Source organism: Monodelphis domestica, chromosome 7 (assembly GCF_027887165.1).
Source record: "Monodelphis domestica isolate mMonDom1 chromosome 7, mMonDom1.pri, whole genome shotgun sequence".
Lineage (NCBI taxonomy): Eukaryota > Metazoa > Chordata > Mammalia > Didelphimorphia > Didelphidae > Monodelphis > Monodelphis domestica.
Genome location: NC_077233.1, coordinates 157,113,129 through 157,137,594, shown reverse-complemented (window position 1 = coordinate 157,137,594; position 24,466 = coordinate 157,113,129). Strand labels below are relative to the sequence as shown.

Below are 24,466 nucleotides of genomic sequence, written 5' to 3'. Positions count from 1 at the left end.
CCAGGATATAAAATAAACCCGCATAAGTCATCAGCATTTCTATGTATTTCCAACACATCTCAGCAGCAAGAGTTAGAAAGAGAGATTCCATTTAAAATCACCCTAGACAATATAAAATACTTAGGAATCTATCTACTGAGACAAACACAGGAACTATATGAACACAACTACCAAATACTCTCCACACAATTAAAACTAGATCTAAATAATTGGAAAAACATCAACTGCTCATGGGTAGGACAAGCTAACATAATAAAAATGACAATCCTTCCTAAACTAATTTACTTATTTAGTGCCATACCCATTTAACTACCAAAAAACTTTTTCACTGAATTAGAAAAAACAATAACAAAGTTTATTTGGAAAAACAAAAGATCAAAGATATCCAGGGAAATAATGGGAAAAAATGCATAGGAAGGTGGCCTAGCAGTAACAGATCTTAAAATGTCCTATAAAGCAGTGGTCATCAAAACAATATGGTACTGGCTAAGAGACAGACAGGAGGATCAGTGGAACAGACTTGGGGTAAGTGACCTCAGCAAAACACTATATGATAAGCCCAAAGATTCCAGCTTTGGGGATAAAAATCCACTATTTGACAAAAACTTCTGGGAAAATTGGAAGACAGTGTGGGAGAGATTAGGTCTAGATTACCATCTCACACCCTACACCAAGATAAACTCAGAATGGGTGAATGACTTGAACATAAAGAAGGAAACTGTAAGTAAATTAGGTGAACACAGAATAGTATACTTGTCAGATCTTTTGGAAAGGAAAGATTTTAAGACCAAGCAAAAGTTAGGAAAAAATTATAAAATGTAAAATAAATAATATTGATTACATTAAATTAAAAAGTTTTTGTACAAACAAAACCAATGCAATCAAAATTAGAAGGGAAGCAACAAATTAGGAAATAATATTTATAGCAAAAACCTTTGACAAAGGTCTAATCACTCAAATTTATAAGGAACTAAATCAATTGCGCAAAAAATCAAGCCATGCCCCAATTGATAAATGGGCAAGGGATATGAATAGGCAATTTTCAGATAAAGAAATCAAAACTATTAATAAGCACATGAGAAAATGTTCTAAATCTCTTATAATCAGAGAAATGCAAATCAAAACAACTCTGAGGTATTACCTCACACCTAGTGAACTAGAGGAATTCCATGTGAACTGGAAAGACCTCCAGGAATTGATGCAGAGTGAAAGATGCAGAACCAGGAGAACATTGTACACAGAGACTGATACACTGTGGTACGATCGAATGTAATGGACTTCTCTACTAGTAGCAATGCAATGAATGATCCAGAACTATTTGGAGGGATATATGAGAAAGAACACTATTCACATCCAGAGGAACAATTGTGGGAAAAGAAACACAGAAGAAAAACAACTGTTTGATCACATGGGTTAATGGGCATAAGACTGGGGAAGTACACTCTGAAAGATCACCCTAGTGCAAATATTAATAATATGGAAATAGGTCTTGATCAAAGACACATGTAAAACCCAGTGGAATTGTGTGTCAGCTATGGAAGGGGGGAGGAGGAAGAAGAAGGAAAGAACACGAGTCTTGTAACCATGGAAAAATATTCTAAATCATCTAATTAAATAAAATTTTCAAAAAAAGAAGGTAAGGACAAGATTTCAGCTTGAAATCCTATCTTAATCTAGTTAAACCTCAACTCCTTTGTACTATAATCTAAAGGCAGACCTAAACCCAAATCTAAATATTTCTAAATATGATTTATTTGATGAACAATGGGGAAGGCAATGGTGGAAGGATGAGGAAAACAGAGTAAGTGGATGAGGATATTCCTATGAACTACCCCACTTGCAGATTGACTTTCAATGTCTGGAGACTGGAGTCTTCAGGGCCTTGGCCTCCTTTTCCACCAACGACTTCTTGTCCCTCCCTACACTTAATGGTCTCACTATATTCTAATGTTCAGTTCAAGGGACAGGTAAGGGAGAAAAATCCAAGGGAATGGATTAGGTGGCTCACACCAGAGTGAGTCCAACCAAAATCCATCTTGAGAATTCAGATAGCTGTTGATGAATCTCAATGCGGTATTGAGCATCTCTGAATGGTGCCAGGTCCCAACTGGTAGAGAAATCCAGTAGAGCTCTTTCTCAGCCTCTGGAAACTACTCCTTTCCCTCTCCTTCTCAGCTTGACCATAGGCTTCCCTCTCCTTCTCAGCTTGACCATAGGCTTCTTTCCAGCTTTCCAAACTCCCAGGATTCTCTTGCCCCTCCTCTGCTGCTCCTTAGGCTGATCTATCCATCAGCCTGGCTTCTCATCCCTCTTCCTTACTTTACAAGACAAATCACAAAATTTCTCTGGGTCTGTTTCCTCATCTGTACAAAAAGAAACATACCTCAGATGATGTCTGGGATATTTTCCAATTTTAAATCAATGCTCTTCCTCCTATTTTCAAAATCTTCCCCCTACCTACAAATTTTAGTCCATCAAATATTCCCTTCTAGTCAGTCCCTTTGAACTCAAGATGGCACTGTGAATAGAGCACTAGACTTGGAATCAGGTAGACTCATCTTCCTTCTGGAGTTCAAATATGGCCTCAGACTGTTACTAGCTGTGTAATACAACTTCAGCAAATCACTTAACTCTGTGTGCCTTAGTTCTCTTATTTGTAAAATGAGCTAGAGAAGTAAATGGTAAACCACTCTAGTATCTTTGCTAAGAAAACTCCAAATGGGGTTATTAAAAGTCAGGCATAACTGAAATATTTGAACAATAAAAAAAATTGGCTCTTGTTCTTCAATCTTCAAATGTGCTCTGATCTCCTCTATCTTGAAAAATCTTTCACTCAACACTAGTTATTTGATCCATGGAGGTAGTCAGATTCTTTTTTTAAAAAAACCCTTATTTTCCATCTTAGAATCAATACCATGTATTGGTTCTAAGTCAGAAGAGCAGTAAGAGCTAGGCAATGGGAATTAACTTGCCCAGGGTCACACAGCTAGGAAGTGTCTGAGATCACATTTGAACCCAGGATATGTCATCTCTAGGCCTGGCTCTTTATATACTTAGCTATCTAGCTGCCCTCCAATATATCCTTTTAAGAAGTAATGATTTATTGATTTAATTGCTGAATGAGAGCATCAGATGGAAGGTAGGTGGGAATAAGCAAGGCAGCAGGGGCAAGGCAGATGGCAAGATGGCCTGGGTGAACAATAAGCATGTACCTATGAACCAGTTACTGAAAGAGAAGCCATAGAAGCCACATGGTCAAAAAAAAAGAAGTCAAAATTCTATTTTAGATTTTAAATTAAAATTAAAAATTAAGAATAAAATGAAGGTAAGGAACCAAGTATAAATGTCTGGAGGTGAATTGAGAAATCCAATATTAGAAAAGCAAGTCCAAATCCAATCAAAAGTAGACAGCATGGAAAAAACTAATTAGAAACTGAAGACAGAAGAGATGGTTTTTAAACAGATACTTTGCCTAAAGATATGTTGCAGAGTATTCTCTTGATGGCTGATGCCATTGAACCTTGGAGAAAGACCTAAGAGTACATACAATGTAGTGGAAATCTGGCATCATGCCCCTTCTTAGGAGACCTATCCAGACTTAGAGAATAAGACTTTCTGGGATCTGGCTTGTGAAAAGCATGAACCAATGTCTGAATACCAGTCCTACCTCTGGGATTCTAGAGTTAATTATTTAGTCCATATCTCTTTCATTCCATTACTTCTTTTAAGTACTACAGGGCCCCTTTACTTGCAATTATTCAAATTTTCTTTGCAATTAACACTTATGTCCATCTACAAGAACAAAAGGTAGATTTGGAAGTGGAGGATAAAGGGACACATTGGAAAAATCCTCTGTCACTCCAGTATAGATATCTTTCCATATTGACATTGATCCATTAATCATCCTTTGTCTGTTCTTTCAACCAGGTAGTTTTAACCCATCTGTTATACGTCATTTCATCTTGTCCACAAGGATATCAGGAGAGGGGAAAGTTAATTGCTGAAATACAATTATAATATGTCTATGGCATTCCCATGACCTACTAGTCTAATTACCCTGTCAAAAGAGGAAATTAAGTTAGTCCCCTTACTTTCAGAAGAAGTCCCAATAAAGATTCCTAGAGGACAACCAAACCAAGTCCCAGATAAATATTTGGATATATATTTGTAAGTCACCTTGGTCACTTCTGAGTTGCCCAAAAGATTGGTCTATGTGATACAATTCTGACAATTTAGTTGATTGCTAGAGAGACAGTGGCTAGGATAAGTGTTAGGTAGTATTTCATAATAAGATTAAAGGAAGCCAATTCAATATGATCTATCAGTAATGAAAAATATTAACCAAATGTAATGTGTAGCTCTAATTCCTATAGAACAGAGTAGTACAGGTAAAGAAATGGGTAAAGGTATAATAGAAAAACTTTTTGATGGGGAATATCATACACCAGCTGCAATAGAATCATATAATTTTAGAGATAGAAGGGATTCCAACAGTTGTTAGTCCAGTCCTCAAAAAAAAAGTGTGCCTTTTCTATAATATCCTAAACAAGGCAAACATTTTTTCACTTGAAAACTCCAAGTGATAAAGAATGCACTACCCCATTAAGAAACTCATTTTATTTTGGAGCAGCTCCAATCATTTCAAGAAATTCTACCTATTACTTATACCCATTGATCAGATTTTAGATTTTTCATTTTCATCTTCTGTAGGTATCTCTTAAAAACAAAAATCTGGTGTCATTAATAAGCTTCCTCTTCTGTCACTATGTCCTCTTCAGATAGTCATTCATTTATTGACCAATAAAAATTGTTCTTTGAGAATATTTTACTTTTGAGTAAACTTCCCTTTAAAACCTTAGCCTGTGGTGTGTGGAAATTTATTACCTGTAATTGATATATAGGCTGTGGAATGCTACCTATAAGTGCTACCTATTTTATTACCTAGATAAGAAGCTCATCAACAATTTCCCCCATCATATCAGACAATCTGTAATATAATACCACAATATGTCTTATGTTACTGCCTCCTTTGATCCTCACCCCAATGATTTCCACTATGACTAATCCTCTGGTTCATAGATGTTTACTCTACTGTATAACTTCTTTTATTGTGCTATTCCAGTTCAGTGATCTTTTCTTTTTTAAAACCCTTACCTTCTGTTCTAGAATCAATATTAAGTATTGGTTCCAAGGCAAAAGTGATATGGATAGGCAACTGGGGTTGAGTGACTTGCTCAGGGTCACACAGTTAAGACTGTTTGATGTTTGATGCCAGATTTGAACTCAGGTCATTCTTACTCCAGGCCTTGCTCTCTATTCACTGAGCCACTTAGTTGTCCTTCAGTGATCTTTTGAAGAAAGCATACTATTTTTTCACCATTTCAGTCATGATGAGTTCAACTCTATCATATCTTGATGACATTCATGAGGTCATATTTATATAATTGATCTAAGATCTTATCTTGTTTATTAATCATGTTAATCACATTGGTATTGAAATAATGGAGATTATTATCAGTGTTGTTGAGAAGGATGCTGTGGTAAAAATACTTTGTTAATGTTCACAAAAGTATCTTTCAGTTCTCCCCTCAGAAGGAAAGCTAGGAATGACTTCCCTTCACCAGGGCAGTATGTAACTTACTTGGAGACTATATATTTATAAAAAAATATATATATATATATACATATATATATTTAACAGATGTAAATATAAGGATTAGTAACAAGGAAAGCCTTAACACTAAGAGGAAATTATACCTACCCACCTTCCTATGTTTGCCTCACAGCAAACTCTTCTGTTTCTTCCAGCTACTCTGAAACTGCTTAGCACTTACTAAAAAAAAAACAACCCAAAATGCTATCTGACTAAAACCTAACTATAATCCTTATTAAAATAACTTAATATTGCCAAAGATGTCTCCAAATCAACACAGAGTCCATCAGCCCAATATGGCAGAGACTGGCTGACCAGAGGGTAAACAAGCTTTTGATCTTTCTTCTCTCAAAACATTCTCCAATAAAGCAGATATTACAGATTCTTCTCCACGATGATTTCTCACAGTAAGGAAGGTAGGAAAACCTCTTCAGATGGTTTAGAGTTCTCTCTCCCCTATAGACATCAAAGAGCAAGGTCTGAGTTGTCTGTCTTCTCCAGAAGCTAAAGAGAGAGAGAAACTCCCAGAAGTCCTAACCAACTGTCAGAACTTTGCCTGTTTCCCTCCTTCCAAGTTCTGATCTCAGGCATAGCACTCTGCCTTGCCTACAGTCTCAGAGACCCCTTTCCTAAAGTTCTTATCTTATCAATACTTAATATATTTCCTAATTTCTTTACTAAAGAATATAGTTTTAGTCTTTAATAGTTTAAAACTTCACTAAGACTTTTGGAGCCCCACATAGTTTCTTCTTTCTATGTTGTGTTTCTGTTTCTATTGCCCTACCTGATTTAGCAGTTTTATCTAGTAATTTTTCTCTCTCTCTTGCCATTTTCAGCCTAAAGACTACTTGATAAGATTAACAAATCTTCCAATAAACACTTCTTCCTGGTCCTTATTGAATGAACTATATCCTTATATGACTTATTTTGGCCAATTTGGCCAATTATTATGGCCAATGACTTATTTTTCCTTTTAAAAATTTTAATAACAAACATCCACATATGTTTTCCAAAGTTGTATGATCCATATTGTCTCCTTCCCTTTTTCCCTCACCCTCTCAGAGATGACAAGCAATTCAATCTGGATTATACATGTATCATTATGCAGAACATATTTTCATATTATTCATTTTTGTAAGTGAATAATCTTATAAAACAAAAACTCCAAAACATATACCCATACAAACAAGTGATAAATCATGTTTTCATCTACATTCCTATTCCAACAGTTCTTTCTCTGGAGATGGATAGCACTCTGTTTCATAAGTCACAGAATTGTTCTGTATCATTGTATTGCTGTTAGTAGCAAAGTCTATCACATTTGATTATCCCACATATTGTAGTTACTGTGTATAATGTTCTCCTGGTTCTGCTTATTTCACTCTGCATTGGTTCTGTTAATTTTATGGTTGGACTGAATATTTAATTGGTGATCAAAATTGGGATTTAATTTCTAAATCTCAAAATTAATTACTAAAGTAAAATGGAATTTATGGTGGTTTAGTTTACAATAGAGGGAAGATATTAAAAAAGAGAGAAAAGGGGAGAGAGAGAGAGGGAGAGCTCCAGCTTCCTCTGAGCTAGGTAGCAATTCTAAAGCCCCAGACAGGGGAAAGGAGTCTCAAGACGATGGGTCTTTCCCGGAGGCTGACACCTCCAGAAGGCCAAGGAAGGATGTCAGCCTTTACACTCACCACATGTCAGTTCAATCAGCAGATTCTTTATCAATCTCAACTCAAGCAGGCTCCACTCCAAGTGTGTCTCTTTCAAAGTGTCCCTCTTCACTCCAAGTCTCTCTTCACTCAAAGTGTCTTTCTTCACTCTAAGTGTCTGTGTCCCTCTGTGTGTCTCTATTTCCACTTTTAAAGACCTTTTTCTCTTGTGTCACTTCCCCTAAATTTTTACATCTACCAATCATAGCTGACACTCCATTCCAGGACTGGCCTTTCTTTCACATGTGAGTTATAGACCTCCCACTCAGTGTATGAAATGGGTATTCATACCTTTTTGTGGTTAAAATCCAAAATAGGTAGATCTCCATACTAAACTTTAAGCATTGTGCTTACATTTTGGGGAATTAAAATCTAAAAATAAACAGGGGATTACAATTTAATCTTCACAATCAAGGAAGAGCTAAGTACCTTCATTGTTACAATCAGAGGAGAGTCAAATTCAATCTTCACAGTTCATATAGGTCTTTCCAGCTCTATCTGAAATCTTCCTGTTCATCATTCCTTATAGCACAATAGTATTCCATTACCATCATATACCACAATTTGTTCAGCCATTTCCCAATTGAACATGATCCCTTTAGTTTCCAATCCTTTGCCACCACAAAAAAGTGCAGCCATAAATATTTTTATGCAAACAGAAAATATAAAGAAATGTGCAAAAAAATAAACATGTATATGTTTTTCTTAGTTTGGAAAATGAGTGAAAAATATAAAGAAATGTACAAACAGGTCTTTTCCCATTTTTAAAAATCTCTTTGGAATATCAACCTGACAATAGTATTACAGGATCAAAAGGTATGCATTCTTTTATAGCCCTTTGGACTTAATTCCAAATTGTCCTCCAGAATAGTTGGATCATTTCACAACTCCACCAGCAATGTATTAGTGTCCCAAATTTGCCATATTCCCTCCAACATTTATCATTTTCCTTTACTGTCATATTGGCCAATCTCACAGGTGTGAGATAGTATCTCAGAGTTGTTTTAATTTGCATTTTTTCTAATCCAGAGGGATTTAGAACATTTTTTCATGTGGTTATTATTATCTTTGATTTCTTCATCTGAAAACTGCCTATTCATATGCTTTTACCATTTATCCATTGGGGAATGACTTGGATTCTTATACATTTTACTTAGTTCTTTATATATTTGAGAAATGAGACCTTTATCAGAGAAGTGTGTTATAATCCCCCCCTCCCCAGTTTGTTGTTTCCCTTATAATCTTGGTTGCATTGGTTTTCTTTGTACAAAACCTTTTTAAATTTATGGTCAATGACTTATAAATACTGTATCTTAAACTGTGGTCCAAAAATCCCACATCTTATTTTCCCACACTATCTTCCTAGCCAGTTTTTACTTCTCCTATGTATTGTTTTAAACCTTTTTAAGTCTTTATTGTCATTGGATAGTAGTAATAGATACAACATACGTACCTCTGAATTCTTCAGCTTTGTACCCTAGGACTTTGCAATTGTGAGAGACCTTTCCAAAGTTCCTTCTTAGTGTCATTTAAATCCACGTGAATAATAAGAAAGGGGGCAGAAGTCAGCATGTTATTAAATTCTGATAAGCTCTCCATAATATATGTGATAGGAAGAAAGAATGAACCCCCAAGTGCCCATTTTATATCACATTGCAGCGAACACTGTACTGTTCTGCAAAGGGTTGCTAAATACCATGACAAGACAGCATCTTAGAGCTAGCAAAGGATTTATTTGCACTTGTGGATCCTTTATCATTTCATAGAAAATAAGGTACCGTTCCTTCCTTAGCTGTTCCAGACACAATTTCTAGGGGGAGGGGGGAGACATATCGATTATTTAACATCAGTGACTTCTCCCCTCCCCCTTCTGAGCCAAATTCATCTACTCCCCAATTCTTAACATTGCTTTGGATTCCTCTGTGCCTTTTTAGTAATTTTCTTGGTTCTAACCAGGTCATTTTTTTCATCCTTTCCAGAAACACATGAAAGAAAAAAGAGAAGGATGTCTTCTAATCCTTTCACCTTCTCTCATAGCAGAGAGAACAGTTTATATCTGATACAAAAATATTTGTGGATTGCCTCTGGAAGAAATACAAATAGCACAAATATCTTTGGATCACAGGACAGGTCCCTTAATTTCCTTGCCTCCTGAATCTCAAATCTTTAAAGTTTATTTTTGCTTGTACCCAATATCAGCATACTGCCTATTTGAATACTTTAGATTCTATCCTCAAAGACTCTTATGACCAATTTTTAGTTTGATAGTCCATATATGGCATGTGAGACACTAGAAGACTATAGTTAATGCCGAATGCAACAGTAATACAGTCAACAACTATCTGTGAAATGATCTTATAAAAGAATTCCAAATTTCCCAGGAACTTCTTGCATCTTTCATTTCTTCTTTCTGGCTAAAAAAATAGCTGTTTTTATATTTGTTTCTTTACTAGCTTCTTGCTGTAGTATAGCAAAACATAGCAACAAAGGAATCACCCAAAATATGATTTGTATACTATGTATGTCCATCAGACCAAGGATGCTAATCATACTTAGTAATGCCATAGCAGACACATGGTAAAGTAATAAATGATGGCATGTATAGTATTAAATGTGCCATGAGACTTGCATGTAATAGGTACATCATTTCTGTTCACCTAAGTCTTAGGGTTGTATAAAGATGGAAACACTTGTACAGTTCATCAGAAACAGAACCTTTTCTTTATTCCCAGTATGATACCCAAGAGAGTCTTTAGGGAAAGTACCTACGTCTGGGTAAATGGATCCTACTGCCTTTATTTTCTTTAAACCCTGACCTTCCATCTCAAAATCAATACTGTCTATTGGTTCCAAGGTAGAAGAGTGGTAAGGGCTAGGCAATGGGTCAAATGACTTGCCCAGGGTCACACAGCTGGGAAGTGTCTGAGGCCAAATTTGAACTGTAGAGACTTCCTATCTCTAGGCCTGGATCTACTCTTATTTCATGATGCCTGATGAGATCAATGATGCCTTTCTAAATCCAACCTTAGACATTTACTAGCTGTGTTACCATGGGAAAGTTATTTAGTATCCATTTGCCTCAGTTTTCTCATCTATAAAATGAGTTTAATAAGAGCACTTACCTCCCAGGTGTAGTGAAGAGGGATACTGAAGGAGGGGGACTAAATAGATGATGACACCAGGAAGCAGGTTGAGGTAGGGGACTGAATTCAAAGGAGCACCTTCCTTCTTGTTCTTTCTCTCTGCTGGACCGCCCTAAGGGAGTCTGACCTAACAGATGATGAGTCAGCCCCTCCCTCTTATTACAAAGTTCTGAGGACAGTTTCTGTAATTAAAGATCTAATTTATTTCTTGGGAGAAAGGAAATAAGAAGGGAAGAGGAGAGAGGGAGAGAGGATTTCCCAACTCTAATTCCGATCACTTATTGAAGGCTTTCCTTCAAGTCTCTTCAAAAGAAATAAAGTTGACTTCCCCTGAGGGAAAAGAGTTCTAGTTCAGCTGGGATCTTCACTGGGCAAGACTCTCTCTTCAGCTCAGTCAGGTAGAGGAGGGTAAAAGCCAAGCGCTTCTTTTGCCTTCCTCCTTCAGAGGGGTTGGCCAGGAAGAAGAGAAATGAAGTAGTCAAGTCAAAATGAATAAGTGACCAGATCTGCTCCTGCTTTTGAAACTTACCTGGAACTCTCTCCTCCCTGGCTGGGTCTGTAAGATTCCATCAAATTCCTCCTGAGCTCATTTTCTTTGCATCTCATTTTCTTCTGTCTCCATCACACAGGGTTGTTGTGAGGATAAAATGGGGCAATATTTGTAAAGTACTTAGCACAGTGCCTGGAACATAATTGGAACTATATAAATGTTAGCTATCATCATCATCATCATCATCATCATCATTATTTAACTTTTGGATAGCACTGTCTACTCCTGAAAATCAGATACTTTTTAACTTGATATATAGTTAGTTTGCATGCAACTGATCTAGGACCATTTATTTAAATCTAGATATTTGCATTCAGTATCATTTATTCCACAACTAATTTTAAATTTTAAATTTATATCAGTGTATTTTATTTTTATATTACTTTCACTCTGAGAATATTCTTTCCCTACCAAGTGAGTTATGATGTGTAGCAAAAGAATTAAAAATAATAATGTGGCAAAACTAACCTATACATCAACCAAGTCTGGCAGTATATACAGTGGCCATAATGGTATATACAAGACTCGGTATGCCCAGGGAATAAAGCTTCCAGGTACCCTGCTATCTACTGGTGACCTAATTTCTTAGATTCATTACTCAATTCCAAGTCAATGCTTCTTGAATCTATTATTCCCTAGCTCCTCTTGATTCCTATTTTCCTAAATTTATCTTGATAAATTGATTCTTTTCCCCCTTCAAATCCTGATGCCCTCTTTCCTTCCCCAACCATCACTTCTCCTCCTCTGCAGCCCTATTTGCCTTAATGGCTTGGTTTTGGCATTCTCCGCCTTGGATTGCATTCCAACCATAAATAACATAGGCATTTTAGGTCAGCAAAAAGGACCTTCTTTGCAACCTGTCAGAACCTGGCTGTGTATCAGGGACCAGCTGGGGGATGTCCTTTTAAAGATCAGGGGGGTTGGTGCCAAGAGACCACCTGCAGAATTGTGTCAGTTCCAATAGAGTTGCCCATTCAACAGCTTACTCTCATTGCTTCTGCCTGTTCCTGGGCCAAATTTAACTCTCTGGACTTTCCTCTTAGCTTTGATCACTGAGTAAAATACTCCACCTCTTGCTTGCCATCCGTATTCCCAGGATAGCTGGTCTCCCAATTTCTTCTTTACCATTGCCCTAGTCCAGAGTATGTCCCCAGGAGGAGAAGATTGGCTTCCATTCATACCCAGATTCAGGTGGCTCTCTGCTGCCCTCTGCTGGTTCTGGTAAAAAGACAATTGCCAGCTCTTTGCCCTCCTGGCTCCTGTCAAGCCCTGTGATCCCCGGCTCTCTGAGGTGACCCCACTTCCATTCAGAGAATGAGCTTTCGATGGGATGATATCCAGCGTAGTGGAACCCTGGGAACCAATTTAAAGCAGTCTTCCATGTCATTAAAAACGAATTTCACTCTTTTCTGAGTGACCCCCACACATCTATTCTCTCCTGAGAGGACTGAGCAACTCGAATTCCAAGTGCTTGGGCATCAGGCAAGTTCTTTCAGCCCTCTGCATCTTAGCTCCTTCATTATTTTGCTTTGTGTTCATTCGATATTTCTTGCCTATTTGCTGTGGCTGTATATTTCTCCCTGCCCTCCTTTGGAGAATATAAACTTCTTGAGGGCAGGACAATCTCATCTTTAATTTGTATCCATCGTTCCTAGTGCACAGTGCCCGGCATGCAAGAAGCACTTAATAAATGTTCCATTGATTGGAAAGCGCCTCTGACTTCCTAGATCCCAACCAAAAATGAAACTATTCATCAAAATAGGGTCCAGGATCCCTTTTCGATTATCCCAAATTTACAAAATTAAGTGAAACAAGCATTTCCATAACAGAAAAAGAAGATGGTGCAGGAATGAAATCACAATCCTCCCATATGTTTAGCTTACTTTTCTTCACGTCTACATAATAAATCCTGTCCACTAGTGTCCCAGTCCCTTCCCACCATCCCCATATCACTAAAGACATCACATCCTCGAAGTGCCAAATCTAAACCAATAAATGAAACTTTTCATATTTCACCTTTCTGTTCACCTTCTGGAAGTAACATTCACAATTTATTCTTCCAGAATTAATTCTGTGGCTGTGTATAATGTTCTCCTGTTTCTACTCATTTCACTTTATTATCCCATGTAGTCCTTTCCAAGGTTTTTATTTTAATCAGTACCCTTTATAGTTCTAGTACTCTATGATCTTTTCCACTTGAGTAACAAACAATAAAAGAGTAAACTGATGTTTCGATCCCAGTTGTGTGTTTGAAGGAGACTTTGATTGCTCTAGCAACTCTCCAATGTATGTAAGGCTTAGCAGTCTACTAGAAAGAGAACTGGACTGGAAGTCAGAAGACTTAGGTTCAAATCCTAGGTCTCTTACTTATTACCTATATGACTAGGACAAGCCAGTTAATTACTCTGGCCCTCCTTTTTCACCTTGAAATAAAGGGAACTGGCTTTGGTGAGCTCTCAAGTTCTTTTCTACCTCTAAATCTAAGATCTTATATTAGGTTTTACTTTCAACTAACTATTTTAATAGTATGAATTCATTTATTATTTCCTACTTTCATAGAACATATATTCAGGGGGTAGAAAGGATCTCAGAAATCATCTAAACCAATTCTCTCATTTTTACAGGGAAAGAAACTGAAAACCGTGGGGCTAAAGTGACATATTCTAGATCATATAGCCAGAAAGTAGAAGAGTCAGAATTCCAATCCAGATCTTTTTTTTTAATTTATTTAGTCAATTTAGAAGATTATTCCTTGGTTACAAGAATCATATTCTTTCTCTCCCTCCCCTCCCCCCCACCCCTTCCTATAGCTGACACACAATTCCACTGGGTTTTCCATGCCTCAGGAAAGATTTCGAAAGGGAGGTAGTATACATTGATGATACTGATTTGCATTTCAAGGAATGCCACTCTGGGACTCTCCCATCCTCCCCTCTCCCAAACCAATGCAAATCAAAATTTCTTAACAAATTAATAGAAAATCTTTGAGAGTTTTTGTGACCAAAAAAGTCCAACACAGTCTCTGAGAATGCTGAAGCTAGTTCTAATTAATTAATAACTAATGAATACTTGTTGACTTCACTTGGTCTTTGGATAAGAGACAAGCAATCAGTGGGCCCATTGATATCTTTCCAACTTGATAATACCTGACTCTGCTTGTGCTCTGCCACTAATCTGTAGTACTTTTTATCTATTTCCCCATCATTTCTACCTGAACTTTGATCAAAATTAGAAAACATATATATTTACACATATAAATATATATCTATCAAATTAGCAGATTTATACACTAGCTTAAATTGTTTACATTCAGAATTTTATTCCCTTTAAATGACCAAAGTGGGTAATGCAGTATGTGATTCTGTATTAATTTTACATAATGAGGATGACAAATTGACTGAAGCTTCCATTGGTATATCTATAGAACCCCTAAAATTGAAATTTATTGTATCTTATTGGGGGTCATATCTCTTTTTCAAATTCTCTAAAATAAAATTAAATTTAGATGAAAATCATTGGACAACAAAATTTATTTATTAATTGCCAGAGGCCATCATACTGCACCAGATTGACAAAGTCACAGTCTGAGGAAGGAAGGTCAGCAAAGCAGACCCCAGAATGAGGGCCCCCTGCTGATCCCCCTTTGTGACTTCTTTCCCTAAATTTTCCCCACTAGTGGACTTGTTATGATTATTATTCTCTCCCCAATACAGGAGAAATAATATGAGAGCAAATACTTATAGGATCAATAAATATACCTACTTGGTTATTACCCCCAAAAGATTGCAATTACAGAATCAAAGTCCAAAGATTACTGCCCATGACCCCTCCTTTCTCAAGCACAAGACATGCTCCAAAGCCCTACAATAAACACCAGCCAAAAGCTTGAGTACTATAATGAAACTTGTCCTGCAGTTACCACACTTGAATCAATTTGTTGGAACAGAAGTCAAGCAGCATTTCTAGGCACTTCAAAGTAACACAAGAAAAACTGAACTTGTAAATTGAGGAAAATCCCAAAATTGGTCTACCTTAAGTCCTCACACCTAGATACAAATGTGTTTTGTTGTTCATCTCCCAAGCATTTATGATGGATAGTGAAAGCTGACCAAAAGCACAATGATCCTCTCAGCAGGTCAAGGGGTACTAACCTACAAATGACTTTATTCACATTAATCATGCTATCACAGAGTGTTGTAGAAACCTAGGAAATGATCACAGAATTCTTTGTTGTAGTAACATCATAAGAGTGTTGTTTAGATGATTTGATAATATCCAATCAAACTGTAGAATGTCACATACGTAGAGAATTGATTATGTGTGTGTACCAAAAATCCTATATAATAAATGTACCATAATACCATGGCAGAGCACTGTGTGTGATGCCTGCATATGTGGGCTGAATGCACGGTGTGTCTCATCTCCTTATTCCGAAAGTGACACCACACTTGGGCAGACAGACCGTGTCCTCAGAGAGGCCGCTGGACTCACCTCTATAATTAATTTCGTAGAACCTTTTTCATTGGAAAGATGAAGACACTAAGACCCATAATCCTTAATTGACTTGTCCAAGGGCATATATATAGATATATACATGTGTATATGTATATATATATATATATATACATACATATACATATATACAGAGAGGGAGAGAGAGAGAGAGAGAGAGAGAGAGAGAGAGAGAGAGAGAGAGAGAGAGAGCGCTAGGACTACAACTCACATCTCTTGACTTGTTCTACCACCCAACACTTCCTGCTTTGGACTCCCTTATTTAGTTACACCACTTAAAAGGGCTTTTTATGTCTGGGAAGCAGCTTAGTCAGGCTAATTGCAGACAGGGAATAGTTTGGGATCAAGACACAGAAATCAAATCATCAAGTAGGGGTTGCGATCAGGAACCACGACGATGTAACCAAACTTGAAATATAAAAAGAGAGAAAATGGTAGATTAGAGTTCAGTATCATGAACATCCTTAATGCAACATAACATGGTGATTTTGATTTTTTTAATTATATACATCTACCAGATAAAAAAGTATCACTAAGAGATGCATATCTATATGCATTTGATACTATAATAAATATTAGATAAGTTAGAAAACATCCCCAAAAAGAGATTTTAAGAGAATAAGATAAAGATGAAATAATATTTGATCCTCTAGGGATACATAGCATTTTTTGAGTAGGGACATGACATGGTTAGATCTACTTTAAGAAAAGAATCACTTGCAACTCCATGGAGGATAGATTGAAGAAGAGAAGAAAACTGAGATGGGGAGAACATTTAGGAGGTGATTATAACAGTTTGAGTATAAGGTGATAATTAAAGGTCCTTGTTCAGTGTACCTATGGAAAGTCAGATATGGTAGGTGGCCGATGGTGAAAGTATTGAAAGAAGTGGTATACTTAATGTCGGAGACAATTCTGCAACTGGGTGGAAGGTTTTAGGGGAATGAAGGAGGATATGACTCATCTTCCTCATCTCTGTTTGCTTAATAACCACTTCTTTGGATCAAGCTATGGTACCTTGGAGACCATAATATGCCCCCCACACACACACACACACACTTTTAGACTACTGCTCTAGCAAACTATCAGCAACACCAAGGGGACCTAAATACTTATGGAAACTCCTTGTTCCTATCTTTTACCTAGGCAATTAGGTAAAAGTAGTGAATAGTGATGGACTTGGAATGAGGAAGACCTGAGTTTGAATCCTTCCTCAAACAAATAGTTTATAAATGCTAACTATTATTGTGGTGTTTTTTTAAACACACCTTCCACTTTGGAATCAATACTGTGTATTGGTTCCAAGGCAGAAGAGCCATAAGAGCTAAGCAATGGGGATTAAGTGAAGCCCTGATAGTCTAACTATGTGTTAGAATTTTTGTATCAGTTTCTTCAGGTTAATTCATCTATGAAAATATTTTGTATGTAAACATGATTAAATTAATGATTTGTTTTAAGGGTTATTTTCTTCCTCAATGATCTTTAGATATAATCAGAAGCAGACACTGTCTGCAAAACAAAACAGAACAAATCAAATTTTTAAAAAACACTCAGAAAATTCTCATGATGCCAAAGTACTAAACAATTTTTCTAGAGTCCGTAGGTCATTGCTGTTCCCTCCTTTTCCCTTGTTTCCCTCCTCTGCCCTCCCCCTCATCCTATGCATATGAAAACACACCTACACATAATTCTAAAAAATTCCCTTGATGCTGGGTCACTAGGCTGTGTTTCCAGGAGCCCAAGGCCACTGTTGCTCAATGCCTTTTTCCTCCTCTTTTCTCCCCTCTCCATACACACCCACACCCTGGTCTGAAAAGTCCACCCAGAAACTATTAGGTAAAAGTCCCACTGCCCTTTGGGGAATACTACACTAAAAGTTATCTCTATTTCTTGTCTAAAAATATTTTTTTTAAGATCTAAGTTGCCCTTTAGGGAATCCTATGCTGGAAGTTAACCTCTATTTCCCCTCTAAATATATATCTATATCTATCTATCTATCTACATTTTTTTCTAAAAGATTTGTTACCTTAAAAAAAATCTCTTGAACTAAACTTTTAAAAATGATGTCTATTCCCAAAATCAATCACTTAAAAAATTAACTAAATTTCCCTGTATTACTGTTTTTCTGTTAGAAAACAAGTTAAATTTCTTTTTATTTTTTTCATTTATTCTTATCAGTGCAACTTTTGTGTAATTATTAAAAGCAAAATAAATGTGGACTTTTTCAAAATGGGATGCATATTAGAAAGAATACAATTTATTTGCCAAGAATTTCAATATTAGAGGCAAATAAATGGTAAGAAAGAGGAAACTTTAGGGGAACTTAAGTAACAATTTCTGGTTCATTCTAACATTTTGTAACAAAATGGAAATTGATAAAGACTCTACAATGATCATGTTTTTAATTATATTTAACAGATTTCAATGAAGTTTACTCTATTCTTTCAATTATTTAAAGAAATTTCTGTGAAATTTATTGCTCTAGTTTATATTTTTAATACTTTTTTTTTTCAAAATGAAATCCTTCAGTTGGCAATTTTGCTCTAGCTGTTCACTTTAATCCCAAAACACACAGAACCTAAAGTATATCAGCTAGCCAAGTTTGGACCAACCAAGGCCCAGAGACAGAGGGCCAAGGGACCCTCATTTCTCCATCATCCAATCATTCGTTCAACAAGCATTCATTCATTCATTTATTAACATCCCCTTTTTAAAAATTCTGAACTCCAAAAAATTAAAATAAATTTAAAAATAAATAAAAATTCTGAATTCCAAATTCTCATCCTCCCTTGACCCATTAAGAAGTCAAGTGTTAGGATAGCCATTACACATATGGTGTTGTGCAAAACATATCTTTCCATATTAGCCATTCAAAAGGTATTTATTAACAGGAACTGTCCTACAGATACAAATGCATTTTTTAAAGTCCCTGCCTTGAGGAGTTTACATTCTATAGGAGGGAAGCAACATGATTTGAACATTGCAAAGTAAATGCAAATAAATTTCATGGTAAAGGAAGAGTACTTGGAGGTGGCAGCACCTGAGATGAGTTTGTTGAATGCTTTCTGTTCAATTGAACTAAAGATTCCAAAAAGCAAAAGTGAAGAGGGAGATCATCCCAGACAGGAAGGATTGGACAACTTGGGCCAAGGTATAAGAGGGAGGAAGACAGAATGGCATGAATTTTGTTGTTTTTTAGTTGTTTCAGTCATGTCTGACTCTTTATAACCCCATTCAGGGGTTTCTTGGCAAAGATACTGGAGTGGCTTTCCAAACTCATTTTACAAATGAAGAAACTGAGGCAAGCAGGGTTAAGTGATTTGACCAGAGTCACAGGGCTAGTAAGTATTTGATGACAGATTTGATTTCAGGTCTCCCTGATTCCAGGCCCAGCGCTCTATGCACTGTGCCACTTAGATGCCCCAAGTGTCATGGATAGGGAGCAGGAAATAGATTATCTCAGTTAGAAGGCACAAAGGTGAGTGATCAACATGAAACCAGGCTACAAAACAAGGCTGGAAATGGATAATGAAGGCTTTAAGAGCTATAGGTTGGAGACAGATGGTGAAGTTTAAAATGCCAAAAAGAAGACTTTGCATTCTATTAACTTGGAATCAAATGTCCTTGGTTCAAATCCCACTCTTGCCACTTATTACCTGTGTGACCTTTGGCAAGGCTTAGTTTCCTCTTCTACAAAATGAAGAGAATGGGCTAACTGTCCCCTGAGGCATCTTTCAGTTTGTGGTCAATAATCCTATGATCCTATCTGAAAGACAAGAGGGGGTCATTGATTCTTCTTGAGCAAGAGAATACCATGGTCAGACTTTAGGAATGTTGATTTTTTTTTTTTTAGTGGAGTAGAGGAGAAGTTAGAAAGGAGAGACTAGAGACAAGAAAACCAATTCAAAGGTTATTGCAATAGTCCAAGGACAGTTCCTCTGCTCTCCTAAAACTGTAGTCTAAGCCTGGACATAGGGACATTCATTGGTTCTAGTCCTCCTTTCTTCAATATTTTTCTTTTTAGAAATCCCCCTTTCCCTCCCAGAAGTTTTTGAATAATCAATTTCCTTTCCTTTTACTCCTTAGGGCCCACCTGGCTTGCCTGGTCCTCCTGGGCCTCCTGGACCACCAGGAGCTATGATTAACATCAAAGGTGTAAGTATTTCCAGGAGATCATTTGGCTTCTCCACTGACTTTTATTAAAGCAGAACTTGAGTTGTGTATGTAAATGTATTCATTGAATTATCTTTCCTCTCGATCTCAAACAGACGGTTTTCCCAATTTCTCCCAGACCTCACTGCAAGACACCAGTAAGTTGACCTGCCTTTTTTAACCACAGGCATTGACCATGCATGAATTCCACTCTCCTCTCAAAAAATGCAGAAATGGCCTCCTCCATGCTTATAGTTCAGCCCTCTTATGTTTTATTTCACGGTATTTGTTGATTTGGAGTCTGCCTCAAAAATGTTTTGCATCCAGTATGTATCCTAAAGCAGCAGGAAGCTTTTAAGATAATGTAGAATGGCATTTATACATATATAATTTTATATATGTGCAAGTACTGCCAAAAAAAGGTTTAAAAACTGACATGAAAATCTCAGCAGATATATTTTATATCAGAATCTTTAAAGCAAAATTCCATAGTTTATTGTGCTCTCTTCTTTTGCTTTCAATTATAAAGAGACCAAATAAAAAGATTAGGGGTATGTTCACAAATTTGGAGAATTTTCCCTATTAAATTAATAAGGCAAAATTCTTGATTATTTTATTCCATCTTTCTGCTTTATATTCATAAATGTCTATAATCTAGTAAAATAGTAAGGATGTTTATATATGAAATAGCAAAATGCTTGTTTAATTTTACTAACCAGTCACTGATTTAAATGAATGGTCTTGCCACAGGCACATACTTGATAAAATTCCAAGGAAAATAAGAAAGGATATGGACTCCTGTGTCCATTTTGAGTGCTCGGTACTTCAGTAACACAAAAATCCATGGTTTACTGAGTGCAGGAACATGCATACAATAAGTGGAAGAAATTCTTTTCCATTATAAGCTTGAGTTGTGCTATCCAAATGCCATAAAATGTAGCATGGGTCACATCCCAGGGAGCATTTGTGGGCATGTGTGGCTCAGAGCTGAAGGACTTGTGCCTGGAGATGACTAAATAATTCCCTAATTGACCACCCTATTGAATAAACTGAGAGTAAATCTTAAAAAAGAAAGTGACTCTATTTTCTAAATCTCTCTCTTCTTCCACTCCACCTGTAGCAAGTAGCATCCTTTCCTTAAGGTGGTAGAAGAGAATGGCCATCATTCCTCAAACTTAATAGAAATGGGAAATGGTGAACTTATACCAGATGGGTTTTGCCACAAATGTGCATATATTAAAAACCTGGGGTTATTCAAACACATGCTCATTCCTGTTCAGAGTAATAGACATTCTCAGCAAATTGTTCTGGAAACTGAATCTCCATGAGGTATATTTCTTTGTCAAAACACAAGCCCTTCAGTGAGGGTGGCTACGTGGTTCAGTGGATAGACTGCTTGGCTTCAAATTTGGCCTCAGATACTGACCAGCTGTGTAGCCCTGAACAAATCACTTAATTGTCTACTTCAATTGCCTTATCTATAAAATGGATTGGAGACAGAAATGGCAAACCGCTCCAGTATCTTTGCCAAGAAAATCCCAAATGGGGTTGAAAAGAGTTAGGCATGATTAAAACAATTAAACAATGAGTTCTTCAATGCTAAACCATACTTGTACTAGGAAATTAGAAGGAATATCCTTAGCAAACTGTATGGAGTGGCCCCTGCTGGCTTATCCCCATTCATAGGTACTCCATGGGGTGCAATTCTCAATACCTAAATTTTAAACCATGCCTTAGCAAGATGGTGAGCTATGTGTCTGGCAGGTACTTAACAAATTCTTGTGGGTTGATGAAATCATAACTTTATTTAGGGTAAAACCAGAAATTTGGGTACCTCTGGACTTGACTAATCACAGTACCATCCTATCTATGCCCTCCCTAATACAATGATTCTCTCCTAAATTTAGTGGTTTGTAGATTGTAATGGAAAACACTGATCTTGCAATCAGGAGATCTGAGTTTGTGTCTCAGCTTGCTTAGAGGTACTTCGTAGTTATATGACCTTGGGCAAGACACTTTTACCTCTTTTGCCTCCATTTCCACATCTGTAAAATGAGGATGACATTTGAATTAGATATTTTAGATTAAATTAGATATTTCGTTGTATTGTTGAAATCAACTAGTCATTATTTTTAAGATTGATGATTATCAAGATTTGTCACAATGGAAAGGGGGAAATCATCATACATACAAAATTCAGATTCCTTTCTTTTCCTCCATCCCTTACAGGATGTGAATGAGTAAGGAGCTCAGAAGCTAGTAAACATTTGAAGTTATACTTAAGGAGATTCCCTGAAACTAGAGTTGAAGGTCAGAAATAGAAAAGAGATGATTTGGAAAAGCAAAGTGTTTATCAAGGCTAGAAATTGCAAATGATGTCATCATTAAAGATTGGGTTCAAGAGGTAAGAGATGGGATTTGCAAATTACAACATGAACTTTTCTTGCCCTAAAATAGACCCAGTGATTAGAATTCAGGCTGCTTATACAAGCAAGGTTCATTTTTTTGGATCCTTGACTAGAGGAGAGAAATATAGTCAATTAGATTCCTTTTTCATAAATAGCAGGTCAAAAATAATATAGGTCAGTGATGTAAGACTCAAATAGAAACAGTCCTCTGCATTAGTGGAGCATTGACTAAACAAAGCACAAATTAATGTCATCTATGTTGTATTTTTATTGATTTTGTTAAACATTTCCCAATTAATTTTAATTTGATTCAAGCTACACTAGGGAATTTTGCATTCTTCAAGCAACCCACAGGACATGACTCAGATACCTCCGATGAAACTGATTTTAATTGCATAGAATAATAGAATCTCAGAAAGAAAAGGATGTTATATGATATCTAGTCCAACCCATATATGAAGAGGATTCTAAAATATTCTGGTCAAATGATCTTCTAGATCAAAGCTTTCAGACTCCCAACCCATAAAACTCCCAAATGATCCTCAATCAGATTAAAATGTAATTGGGAAATTTTAACAAAATAAATAAAAATATAGATGATATTAGTTAGAAGTTTTCTAAGTCAATATATGGTCCATTTTTTGTGGATCCAATAGGAATCCTTTTTTTAATTTTAATTTGACACCATTGATCTAGGATTTGCTTGAAGTCACAAGTGATGAAGAATGTTCTATCTCCTGGGGCACTCTCTGATACTTTGGGATAATTTTAATGGGTTCTTAGTTAAAAGAACCATTAGCTACTTATTTCAAAGGCATTAGGGAGCTATTGATGACTTTTGACATACTGAAATAAAGAATTCTATCCATTTACAATTAAAAGCCATCACCTCAATTCAACCACGTGGTTCTTTGCTGCCCATTTACTTAACACCTAAGATGTATCTGGGATGTAACAAAAGACATCCCTAGACTTGTCACATCTAATGATTACTGCCCATTCCTGAAGTTCACTTAGGCAAAGCCATATTGCCAGAAGGAATTTATAATGAATTGCTAAGGAATATGAAGTCTTACATGAGAAACTGAAGACCATAGGCATATAAGGTGGCATTATCATCATCTCTATCCATTGAAAAGCAAATGTTCAGAACAGAAAGGCAGATTTGGGAAGTGAACAGTTGGTTAAGAAGATTGTATCTGAGAACAGATTTTGGATTTCTGGACCACAGCTTAAAATATAGGATGATGGGTTCTTAGATAGGGAGGCAGTGCATCAAATAAGTGTTGGCTAAAAAAAGTAGTTATTTGAAATCTTGAAAATTAAATCAAAACTAAAAATGAAGGAGGAAGGAAATTTCCTATCACAATACCATACACAGTAGCAACAATATAAGGAGAAGAATACTAGGAGAGGTGCCCAGAAACTCAGAGTAAAGAACATCTAAAAAATTGATGATCTATGGCTTAATATTTTTTTTCATGCACAAAGTATAGATAACAAGGTGAACTGGAAAGTCTAATACAAACAAATGAATTTTACTTTATCTGTAATATTAAGACTTACAGGAATAGGACCTATGCCTGCAATGTAGCTCTAAGTAGATATACCTTATTCAATAAAGTAAGTGGGGCAAAAGTGAGGAGGATAAGAAGTGACACTGTATTTTAAGAATATATATTTATCTTATGTGGAAATTTGTTATTAAATTTTTTTAATTTTAAAAGAATATATATTCACTAAGCAGATAGGTGGCAGACTGAATAGAACACAAGACCTAGGGTCAGGAGGACCTGGATTTAAGTCTGGACTCAGACATTTCCTATCTATGTGACCCTGGGCAAGTCACTTAACTCAGACTATCTAGCCCTTGCTGCTCTTCTGTCTTAAAATTGATACTAAGATAGAAGGTAAGAGTTTTTTTTTTTAAAAAGAAGACTATACATTTATGTAAAGAAATCCAGGAACCAGAAGGGATGAGAGAATATGGTGGAAAATGTTTGAGATTAAATTAAAGAGGCAGAAACTGATGCAGTATTATCATCAGAAGACACTACAAAATACTTGGACTAAAATGAGAAATGAGTAGTTTGGAAAATAGATCACAATCTTGAAATGCAGGCATGATAGAGTAATGATAGGAGACTCAAATTACCTAGGCTCCTGCTGGAGCTCTCTTTGTGTCAAAAGCACAGTAACTAACAATTTCTTGGCTTACCTTAAAAAAGATTTATCCTTCAAAAGGTAGAGGAAGAAATAGGAAAACTACTATTCTGAATTGATTCTCACTGGCAGGCAAAAACTATCTGTTAGGATGGAGATGATTTGAACCTTGT

The 24,466-nt window shown here is 36.4% G+C and overlaps 1 protein-coding gene across 1 annotated transcript in view; it reads left to right on the top strand.

The window, feature by feature from the left end:
* Window positions 1-24,466, top strand: part of COL15A1 (collagen type XV alpha 1 chain) — a 224,381-nt gene that overhangs the window by 156,503 nt on the left and 43,412 nt on the right. The window contains exons 26-27 of the mRNA XM_007499019.3: window positions 19,657-19,725; window positions 19,839-19,880. Coding sequence (XP_007499081.2) covers window positions 19,657-19,725; window positions 19,839-19,880 — 111 coding nt within the window. The remainder of the gene's footprint in view (window positions 1-19,656; window positions 19,726-19,838; window positions 19,881-24,466) is intronic.